General features: G+C 39.3%; 1 protein-coding gene across 9 annotated transcripts in view; it reads right to left on the bottom strand.

Annotated features, from left to right (window-relative positions):
- LOC105486227 (zinc finger GRF-type containing 1) overlaps positions 1-12,177 on the bottom strand; it is an 84,471-nt gene extending 72,294 nt beyond the window's left edge. For 5 of the 9 annotated variants that reach the window (XR_011621078.1, XM_011748967.3, XM_011748964.3 and 2 more), the window contains exons 1-3: positions 11,744-12,177; positions 8,171-8,261; positions 6,927-7,007 (exon numbers count right to left, since the gene is read on the bottom strand). Coding sequence is in view for 8 of the 9 variants with exons in the window: in XM_011748967.3 (XP_011747269.2) it covers positions 6,927-7,007; positions 8,171-8,191 (102 nt within the window). In the remaining variant the exon portion in view is untranslated. The remainder of the gene's footprint in view (positions 1-6,926; positions 7,008-8,170; positions 8,262-11,743) is intronic. The other 4 variants (XM_011748960.3, XM_011748961.3, XM_071093178.1 and 1 more) reach the window with 4 other exon arrangements.
- Positions 12,178-12,179: the final 2 nt, after the last annotated feature.

Genomic DNA, 12,179 nt, shown 5'->3' with positions numbered 1-12,179 from the left:
TTAATACTGGTGTTTCCATCACTTTGGAAAACAGTCTGGCAATTACTTGAAAGATTAAACAAAATTCCCACATGACCCAGCAATTCCACTCCTAGGTATATACCCAAGAGAAATAAAAACATATGTCTATACAAAAACCTGCACATTAATGCTCATAGCAGCATTATGCATAATAGCCAAAAAGTTGAAGTAACCCAAAAGTATATCAACTGCATTATGAATGGATAAATAAAACATGACGTATTGGGCTCGGTACACAGCTCGTGATGTAATCCCAGCTACTCCAGGTACTCTGCAGGCTGAGATGCAAGGATTACCTGAGACCAGAAGTTCAAGATCAATCCAGGGAACAAAGCAAGACTCTATCTCCAAAAAATTTTTTTTATTTGCCAGACACAGTGGTGTAAGACTAAACAGTCCCAACTACTTTGGAGGTTAAGGCAGAGGGATTGTTTGAGCCTAAAGTGAACTATGATTGCACCACTGCAATCCAGCCTGGGCGACAGAGCAAGACCCTGTCTATTGAAAAAAAGAAAATCATGCCAGGTGCGGTGGCTCACGCCTATAATCCCAGCACTTTGGGAGGCTGAGATGGGCAGATCACCTGAAGTTGGGAGTTCGAGACCAGCCTGACCAACATGGAGAAACCCCGTCTCTACTAAAAATACAAACTTAGTTGGCCTTCGTGGCACAGGCCTGTAATCCCAGCTACTCAGGAGGCTGAGGCAGGAGAATCGCTTGAACCAGGGAGGCGGATGTTATGGTGAGCTGAGATCACGCCATTGCGCTCCAGCCTGGGCAACAAGAGCGAAACTCCGTCTCAAAAAAAAAAAATTATATGGCAATAAAAAATAAAATACATATGAAGATACATGCTTCAACATGGAAGAATCTTGAAAATATTATGCTAAATAAGACTTACTCACAAAATACTACTTATTACATAATTTCATTCATGCAAAAATGTCCAGAATAGGTAAATCTATAGAGACAGTAAGTAGATTTGTGTTTGGGTAGGGCTGGGGGCTGGGTACTGAGTAGTAGCTGCCAATGAGTATGAGATTTCTTTTGGTGGTGACAAAAATATGCCAAATTTAAATTGTGCTGATGGTTGCAAAACTGTGAAAATACTAAAAATCACTGAATGGGTGAATCGAAGTGTGTAAAGTGTGAATTATATCTCAATAAAGCTGTTAAAAAAAATTGGTATTCTTGTCCCTCTATTCTTTTAATTTGATACACCCTCCCTGAGCACTATCATCCATATAAATCAGATCATGTTATGTTCCTGCTCAAGTCATTCCCACGTCTCTGCAGCTCCCTAAGAATAACAAAAGTTCTTTCCATAGCCAGTGAGGCTTATATAATCCCCTTTATCTCCATTCTTGCCCTTGCTCACTCCGTTCCAACCACACTAATGTCCTTGTTATTGCCTTTCACTAGACATACATATTCATTTAATTTAGCGGTCTCTCTCCTCCGTGTTATTTCCATGAAGTCAGGGATTTATCTGTTTTGTTCCCTGCTGTATTTGTTAGAACAGTGTGTAACTCACTCGGATGCTCAAAAAATATTTGTTGAATAAATGAATACACTCTAATAGTTTCAAATACCATCTAAAAGCCAAGGACTTCCAATCTATACTAGTAGTCAGGAACTCCTTGCTGAGGTCTAGATCTCTACAGCTAATTACGTGAGTGTTTCTATGATACTTCAAATTTATTTATTTATTTTATTTTATTTATTTTTTCTTTTTTTGAGACTGAGTCTCACTCTATCACCCAGGCTAGAGTGCAGTGGCATGATCTCAGCTCACTGCAACCTCCACCTCCCGGATTCAAACGATTCTCGGGCCTCAACCTCTCGAGTAGCTGGAATTACAGGCACCCGCCACCACGCCTGGCTAATTTTTACATTTTTAGTAGAGACAGGGTTTTACCACATTAATCAGGCTGGTCTGGTCTCAAACTCCTGACCTCAAGTGATCTGCCCGTCTTGGCCTCCCAAAGTACTAGGATCACAGGCATGAGCCACCGTACCCAGCCTCAAATTTGTTATATTCAATATGGAACTAAAAATCTTGATTGTTCCCATTAACTCATTTTTCTTTTTGAAATATTTCATCTTGCGAAATAAATACACAAACCTAAAAGTCATTCTGGATCCTCCTCTCACCTTCTATATCCAAGATTTAAGAGGCTATATTTTCATAATTTATCTATAATCATTCTTTTTCTCCATCGTCATTGCTAATGTCTGCTTGGTCAGACCTCCATTACTTTTTGTCTAGATTATTCTACAGCCTCTACTATAAGTCTCTGAAACCCAATCTGACTTTTACCCCACACAACTTTTACACTGCTGCCAAACCAATCTTTCTAAAATACAAACATAGCCGGGCATGGTGGCTCACATCTGTAATCCCAGCACTTTAAGAGGCCAAGGCGGGTGGAACATCTGAGGTCAGCAGTTTGAGACCAACCTGGCCAACATGGTGAAACCCGTCTCTACCAAAAATACAAAAATTAGCTGGGTGTTGTGGCACATGCTTGTAATCCCAGCTACTCAGGAGGCTGAGGCCCAAGAATCACTTGTGCCCAGGAGGCAGAGGCTGTAGTGAGCCGAGATCGTGCCACTGCACTCCAGCCTGGGTGACGGAGCAAGACTTTGTCTCAAAAAAATAAAATAAAATAAAATACAAATATGATATGTCACTCTTGTTCTCATAATTCTTCATTAGCTCCTAGGGCTGAGCACACAAAGTTCTTCATGATATGGTTCCTGTCTACTTCTTTAGCTTTATACTGCATCATTTCCCAATATGGGGCCTTCATTTCAGCTAGATTTAAATGCTTATAGTTCCCCACGTTTCATATCATTTCATACATTCAGGTTGTTGGGACTAGGACACAATATTCAGCTCCCTTCCCCTTAACTTAGCAATTTTGTTTACAAAACAGAACAAAAAATATATACATATATGCTTCATCTAGAAAGACTTCCCTGAACCAGAGACAGATCTAAATGTCTCTACTTTGTAATCTCATAGAATCCTAAACAAACATATTATAATCCTTATGCCCTTAGTCAAAAATTAGATAAAAGTCCCTTGAAGACAAGAATTATAATAACAAACTACCATTCACTGTGTGCTTAGGATGTGGCAGGTACTTTATTAAGGTCTTTACATGTTTCTTATTTTAATCCTTAAGACAACTTTATGAAGCATCATTTTCCCCATTTTACAAAGAAAGAACAGAGGCACTGAGAGTACTTCGCCAAAATTATACATCTAATAAGCGAAGGGCCAGAATTGAAACTGAGGTCTACTTGACATTTGATGCTAACTGCTCTTCTACTCTGCATCCACCTATCTTACTTGACTTTTCCCACTGTTCACCAGCGATATGTTGGTAGGTTGATGACTTATTCAGTGGAAGTTGAATAACTTTGACAGAATTTAGATAGAGAAAAGGCATAACCAGCAAGAGAAGAATATAAGCAACAGCCTGCATTTAAGAATGAGGGCGTTATATTGGAAACAGTGAGATAATTAACTTGCCTAGAACACAGAAACTTTCAGGGACTAACTTGAATTTACCTTGTTTTCCTATAACCTACTTGTGTGAGATATATAATGGGCACTCAACAAATGTATGCTATAGTTGAAGATAAAGTTGGATAGTAGCACTAGCATGACCATAATAATTTGGAACCAGAAGACAACACAAAGGATATGCAGAATCCAATCAGATGGTTTTTAAATATCTACAAGATTTTAAAGACACTAGATCTAAAGAAAAAGGCAGAATATAAAAGAAAAAGTTATATAGAATAGCATCAGACACTGAATGAACTAGTTTACATATTTAAAAAACATATGGATATGCACAGACCTGAATATTCATCTATTTAAATTAGAAGAATTAATCACATGACTTGAACATAGCGATAGCAACCATGAGACCACCACCTTCAAAGAGCATAGACTTGGAGATCCTGTTGTTACTACAATTAAACACAGGGTTCGACATGTCCCTTGGTGATGGTGTTCAAGTTATCCTGATTATCTATAGCCTTGGGTCTCAAATCTCACTCTAAAATCTTACTGGCAGCCTCAGTTTGTTGATATGATAACTCCAATTTACTTGGGTAACAACATGTTTTTTACTCAATGTGAAAGTACCTTGTAACTCCTGAAACATTTAGAACTGGATATAGACAAAATGAAGTAATTCAAACCAAAAATATCAATACTTTTGAATTATAGTCATGAATAGATTTTAGTTATTGGCCAATCTGACATTAGGTAATCTGATATTTCAAATATTTGAGCCAGGCGCGGTGGCTTATGCTTGTAATCCCTTTGGGAGGCCAAGATGGCTTGAGCTCAGGAGTTTGAGACCAGCCTGGCCAACATGGTGAAACCCTGTCTCTACAAAAAATGTAAAAATTGCCAGGTGAGGTGGTGTGTGCTTGTGGTTCCAGCTACTTGGAATGCTGAGGTGGGAGGATCGCTTAACCCTAGGAGGTGGAGGTTACAGAGAGCAGAGATTGCACCACTGCACTCCAGCCTGAGTGACAGAGTTAGACTCTGTTTCAAAAGACAAACAAACAAACAAAAAAACTAATAAAATATTTGTGTTATTTTTAATTTTAAAAAGCTACTTTTGCCAGGCACAGTGGCTCACACCTGTAATACCAGCATTTTAGGAGGCCGAGGTGGGAGGATCACTTGATGTCAGGAGTTCGAGACCAGCCTGGCCAACATGGTAAAACCCCATCTCTACTAAAAACACAAAAATTAGCTAGGCATGGTGGTGGGTGTTTGTAATCCCAGCTACTCAGGAGGCTGAAGCAGGATAATCACTTGAACCTTGGATGCAGAGGTTGTAGTGAGCCAAGACTGTGCCACTGCACTCCAGCCTGGGCAACAGAGCAAGACTCTGTCTAAAAAAAGAAAAAAAAAAACCACTTAGTTTTTTCAACTTAAGTTGCTTGAACATTAAGTGAAAACCCTACTGAAAGTAACTGTTAAACTCAACTAGGTTTACAAATTTAATAGGATTACATAAATTGAACTTGAAGACTTAAGCAAAATTAGTTTTTTAATTTACTGTTTTAACAAATTAAATATTAAGAAATAGTAGGGCCAGGCGCAGTGGCTTACACCTGTAATCCCAGCACTTCGGGAGGCCAAGGCGGGCAGATCACCTGACCTCAGCAGTTCGAGACAGCCAGACCAACATGGAGAAACCCCGTCTCCACTAAAAATACAAAAGTAGCCAGGCATGGTGGCGCATGCCTGTAATCCCTGCTACTTGGGAGGCTAAGGCAGGAGAATCGCTTGAACCTGGGAGGTGGAGGTTACGGTGAGCCAAGATTGCACCACTGGACTCCAGTCTGGGCAACAAGAGTAAAACTCAGTCTCAAAAACAAAACAAAACAAAAAAAAGAAATAGTAGATAGCCTTTTCTCTACTAAAAAGTTTGCCTCAGTGATAACCTCACAATGACAGATAAGTAAAATAAGAACAGAATATGGTTATATTTAATTGCTAGACTGAGGAGTAGGGGCTTCATTCAGGAGGCCACAGACATTGTCAATGTGTCCTATGTAAAATTAGTGACTCAACTGTAATAAGGTTCTTTTTTAAAATTGGTAATATTTGGATCACCTGAGGTCAGGAGTTCGAGACCAGCCTGACCAACATGGCGAAACTCCATTTCTACTAAAAATACAAAAGACTAGCCGGGTGTGGTAGTGGCACCTGTAGTCCCAGCTACTTAGGAGGCTGAGGCAGAGCTGCTTGAATGTGGGAGGCGGAGGCTGCAGTGAGCTGAGATCTTGCCACTGCACTCCAACCTGGGCAACAGAGTCAGACTCTGGTTCAAAAAAAAAAAAAAAAAAAGACACAGTAGAATGGAGAATGGTTAGGACATGGGCTCTGGGGACAAAAAGCCTAGGTTCATATGTGGCTCCTCCACCTTCCAGCTTTGACCCTTGGCAAGCTACTCCATCTCTCTGCACCTCAGTTTCATCTTCGGTAACACAAAGATTAAAAGAGTACCTAACTAGTAGGAGAGTTACGTAGATTAAGTAAGTTGATACTTTTAAAGCATTATGCCTAGTATATAACAAGCAGTTTATAACTTTTGTAAAATTTTTTTATTTACTTTTATTTTTTATGTAGAGCCAGAGTCTTGCTTTGCTGCCCAGGCTGGTCTTGAACTCCAGGTTTCAAGCAATCTTCCTGCCTCAGCCTCCCAAGGTGGTGGGATTACAGGTGTGAGCCATGATGCCTGGCCTTATCATTTATGTTAGGAGCATTCCAATTCCACTCTTGGAGTTATTTTGAAAATACACAAAAAATTATTATTAACAATAGTCACTCAGCCGGGCACAGTGGCTCACGCCTGTAATCCCAGCCTTTTGGGAGGCTGAGGCAGGCAGATCACCTGAGGTCAGGAGTTTGAGACCAGCCTGGGCAACATGGTGAAATCCCGTCTCTAATAAAAATACAAAAAAATTAGTCAGGTGTGGTGGCAGGTGCCTGCAGTCCCAGCTACTTGGGAGGCTGAGGCAGGAGAATCGTTTGAACCCGAGAGGCGGAGTTTGCAGTGAGCCAAGATCGTGCCACTGCACTCCAGCCTGGACGACAGAGCGAGACTCTGCCTCAAAAAAATAATAATAACAACAGTCACTGTACTGTGCTACTGGATAACAGATCTTATGCATTCTATTAATGAACATTTTTAGAACGCACAAATGAACCACTGTGATATGGAGATCATTTGAAAATCTGTTTTCACATCATTTCAATGTATGGATATATTTGACATTTTATCACGTACAATTTTCAAAATATTCAATCAAAAATCGAGAACCTCGCTCTTGCACCCTGTAGTCAACTGCCTTGTACTCACTTTGTTTCCAAAGGGAGTGATCTTCAGAATTCCATCTTGCCACACTTTTGACTTCTTCATCTTTTGATGAGTATATAGAACCTTATTTCCAAAAATACAAAAGAAATGGTTTCCATTTATATATATTCAATGTTATATATTTTATATATCCTTCCTACATACAAAATATATTTAAGGCACCTTTCATCAAAAAAAGGCACATACACCCATATCAATTTTTTAAATTTTAAAAACAAAAACACAGATAGCATGACAATAACATTAAACATTAATTAAATGAAATAAAAAGGGAAGGAAGGGAGAGAGAGAAGGAGAAGGGGGGAATAAGGGAAGAAATGGCAGGGGAAGGAAGAAAGGACAGGAAAAATACAAGGAAGAAACAAAAAAGATAAATGAGCACTGAAAGTAATTTGAGCTCTCCAGTCATCAGTGGGAAGGGAAAAAAATTATTGGATTACACAGTACTAATAATCTGTGCAGTTCTCAAAGTTTGGTCCAGAGACTCCTGGAGGTCTCCAAGACCTTTACAAGTATCTGTGAAGTCAAAACTATTTTCATAATGCTGTCTTTTCATCCTCACTCCTTCAGGGGTGCAGAATGAAGTTTCCCAGGATTATGTATATGCAATATTGTAAGATTCAGTTGCAACCTGAATGTAGAAGAAACAAACATGAGAATCCAGTTGTCTTCCGTTAAGCCAAATCATAAACACTTTTTACATTTCTGCTTTAACTTCTAGTATGAAAAACATCAATAGACGTAAGACCCCCATATACACAAGTTACTTGGGGTCAATAATTTTCTAGAGTGTTAGAGTCCCGAGATCAAACAGTGTGAGAACCGCTGATCTATACAGAAGAGGAATGCCAGGTCTTCAAGAGAAAGAAATTGTTTCCCGGTCTCACACTTCCAAAGAATATGTTACAAAGGACTTTGTCTAATACTTGATCTTAGCCAAAAGGCTGAAAAGTGATGATTTTGTGTAACAAGTATGAATAGTAGGTAACAGATAGGGTTACCAGATAAAAACTGTGCAATATTTGGGATCCTAATGTTAAAAAAGGTATACATTGTTTATTTGAAATTCAAATTTAACTGAGTAGCCTGTTTTTTGTTTTTTTTGTTTTGTTTTTGCTAAACCTGGCAACACAGCAATATGTTTGTGAAACGCCTTCAAAAGAAAGAAGGAAGAAAGGGAGAGAGGAAAGGAATTTCACCAAATTGTGAAAAATGGTCAAACTTACAATAAATTCTTGGCTTTCCATTATTTCTTCTTAAGTTATAAACCAGCTGGGTCCAGAAAATAGGAAGTACTTATTCAACTATTTATACCACCTAAAATTAAAAATGACATAAAATTTCCACCCTGATTTCTTAAAAATAACAAATAAAATTTTTCTCAATAAACTCCCGACCACAGGCATGAATCACAGTTCCAAGACTACCTAACTACCAAGGGAAACAGAGGTGTAATAAAATTATCTATCACTGAGGACACAGTAAAAGTGATACCATGCTGTGAAACAAGAATTTTTTCACAAGTAAAGAAAAAACTAACTAAAATATATAAACTAATTTGTAGTCTGCAAACATTTTTCCAGATGCATAATATGTATCAGAAAACACGAATTTGTCCTCCACATGTTTGGTTTCCTATAGCACAAATTCAATTTTTAAAGTTTTCTGAATTGCTATGGCCACCACAAGATGGCCCCCTTGTGTTTTAAATTTTTCCTTTCAACTCTTAGCATCAATATACCACAGAATCTAGGACCAATTATATAGTACCTCTGCAAGGAAAAATCTTTCCAACACTGTTGCAACAGTTACTGTAGTTATGTTATGCTATTGGAGAAAACTGTTTTTGTGGGCAAATTTGAAAATCTAAAATCACTGATGGTGATCAGTGAAGAAGTAAATAGAAATGCCCAAGAAACATACCTTCTTTTTTTTTCCCTGAAGTGGTTCTAAAGATGTGACCCCTGGACCAACAGTATTATCTGGGAACTAGTAAGAAATGACCGATTAAGTCAGAAAGTCTGGGGTTGGGGGCCCAGCAGTCTGTCTTTTAAGAAGCCCTCCAAGTGATGCTGATGGACACTCAAGTTTGAGAATACAGACCTAAAAGACCTAGAAGCTGTAATTTGTTATCTGAGTTCAGTTCCTCTTTTAGACATATAAAATATGCCACTTACATATTATTTATAAGTTACATATACTTATTCAGTACTTACTATGTGCCAGATATTATGCTAGGCTAAAATATTTAAATGGAAACTCTACCCTCCATCTCAAAGAATTTCAGTATGGCGGGGTGATAAACAGTAAATTTAATAAAATATGGCAGGAATAAGCACAGGCTGGTCACCCAGCTTGGTGTGGATCATCAAACAAGGCTTCTTCAAGGAAGTAAAGCCTAAGCTGTAAGTTGAAATAACCATTAGTCAAGGGAAGGCCAGTGAAGGTATTTCCAAACAAGAATTGAATGTCTGATGAGGGAACTCTAGTACAATTACCGGGTGAAGTGCAGGCCGGGCACGTTGGCTCACACCTGTAATCCCAGCACTCCAGGAAGCCGAGAGAGGCGGATCACCTGAGGTCAGGAGTTCAAGACGAGCCTGGCCAACATGGTGAAACCCCCGTCTCTACTAAAAATAGAAAATTAGCCGGGCGTGGTGGTGCGCGCCTAAAATCCCAGCTACTTGGGAGGCTGAGGCAGGAGAATCACTTGAACCCGGGAGGTGGAGGCTGCAGTGAGCCGAGATCATGCCACTGCACTCCAGCCTGGGCAACAAGAGCAAAGATCTGTCTCAAAAAATAATAATAATAAATGGGAGGGGGCAGTGAAGTGCAAGAAAGTGAGTGGCATCCTCCCTCGACTAATCAAGGTCATCTGGAGAAAGGATAGGTAAGGGGTATGCAAATGAGATATGCATACTTGCTTCATGACACAGGTCACAGGACAGAAACCAAACCTACAGAAGGACTGCCTTTCAGAAATATAACACCTGGCCAGGCATGGTGGCTCAGGCCTGTAATCTCAGCACTTTGGGAGGCGCTGGCGGGTGGACCATGACATCAGGAGCTCGAGACCAGCCTGGCCAACATGGTGAAACCCCGTCTCTACTAAAAATACAAAAATTAGCTGGGCATGGTGGCATGCGCCTGTAGTCCCAACTACTCAGGAGGCTGAGGCAGGAGAATTGCTTGAACCCGAGAGGCGGAGGTTGCTGTGAGCAGAGATCGCTTCACTGCACTCCAGCCTGGATGACAGAGTGAGACTCCATCTCAAAAAAAAAAAAAAAAAAAAGAAATATAACTCTCACATCTTATCTCCCTCCCCTCCAGCGCACATAAACTGCTGATGCCTAATAATGCCAAGAAGATAAAAGAGAGATCCAGAAAACCACTCCTGGGCTGGATATGCTGTGTACATAGATGAGAATACATGGTACAGACACAGTGCTGGGCATGTGGCAGTCATTAATATCAGATCTGTTTAATAGCTACCATGTATTCAGTGCTACCATATGCTAGAGACTGTTAAATGCTTTATTTGGAGGTTTCGCTTTTGTTTGCTTTTTAACTTTTCTTTTTCTTTGATAGAGACAGGGTTTCTCTCTGTCACTTAGGCTGGAGTGCAGTGTTGCAATCATAGCTCACCGCAGCCTCAAACTCCTGGGCTCAAGCAATCCTCCCAGCCTCCCAAGTGCTATATTATAAACTACATTATATACATTATATGATGTTAATTATATACATTATAATTATTATGTAATTATATAATATATAAATATATTACTGTTATATAATATATAATTAATTATTGTGTGTAATCATATATATTATATAACTATTTATTGATTACATACTATGTATCAAGCAGGAATTGGACGAGACACTTTACATATAGTATTTATCAGTCTCATAATCCTGAAGAATAAGTATTATTACAATTTACATGTTAGGAACCCAATATTTACTAATTTAGGATTACTTATATGCTATTTCGCAATTGCAAGATAAATTCTCTATTATTTTCCTAAATTGAGATATTACTTCTGGAAAGGTATAGTTTAAAAAGAACTTGGAAGATGGAAACTCTTAAAGGATGGTTAAATTCGATTACAGGAGAAAACCTCAAAAAAAAAGCTAACTGGATCTTTTAAAATCTACAAGAGCTCTAATACTTCTTCACTGAAAGTCAACACCCTTTCTTATCTTAGCATTAATCAGAAAAAATTATTTAAGATAACAGCATCATATATTTAAGTGAGATGCAAAGATAAAGAGTTTTTTTCCAAGTGTTCATCTGTCCACGTCTACCAGCCAATTCACCTGCTGACCGACTTCTAACAGGTGAAAGATTAATCTCCAAAGAAGTTTTTAAAGATCCCAAATGTTCTGTGATAATTATATACATACATACATATACAGATATACGTACATACACACACATATATATACCTTGTGCTACGATATGTACAGATACAATACATATACATAAAACTCGGTGTTCTCAGTAAAGTATGAGCCATTTTTCATTTAATTACAAGATGTTTTTCCTTTTGTTTTTAGACAAGGAGGATTTTTTGAACCTAACCCTGAACCTCTAAATAGTTCAGATAACAAAGTTTTGGAATCACGAATTCAACATTGTTAAGAAACCATCCAGTCCAAATAAACAAAGGAAACCCACATATCATTTGCCAAGATTCTAATAACCATAATCCTGTGTCACCAAATGACAATGGAGACTCGATCCTTCATCAGTCCTAAATACGAACAGCAAAGTCCCCTTTGGTCCTCATACGTACTCGAAATTGCAAAGCAGGGCCTGGGAAAAGCGGTGAAGAGGCAACCCTTATTACAAGCAGTCCGAGTAGCTGTTACTGCGACCACCCTAATCCTGGTTCCAAACAGCATCCTTCCCGGTTCTCTTCTTACGGAGCAGAGTCTTTTGTCCCTTCGCCCCAAATCGCTCAAGCCATTCCTAGGAAAGCCCGAGAAACACTTCACCTCACCTGTCAAAATTACAGAAAATCCACTTTCGAATTTTTCCCGCGAAAGAATGTGACGTCATTAACGCGGGACCTCACCAGATGAGGACCCAAAACTTGGCCCGTCCACCTCCGCCCAAGCCAAAAACCGCCGTTTTCAAACCGCCAATCAAATTCTTCCTTGGCTTCGAGGCTCTTAGCCGGCCGCGCTCTCCGATGCCCCGCCCTCCCGGAACCACCTCGCCTGTGACGT

Source organism: Macaca nemestrina, chromosome 3 (genome assembly GCF_043159975.1).
Source record: "Macaca nemestrina isolate mMacNem1 chromosome 3, mMacNem.hap1, whole genome shotgun sequence".
NCBI lineage: Eukaryota > Metazoa > Chordata > Mammalia > Primates > Cercopithecidae > Macaca > Macaca nemestrina.
Note: the sequence above shows the minus strand (reverse complement) of the source record. Positions and strands in the feature narration are given on the sequence as shown.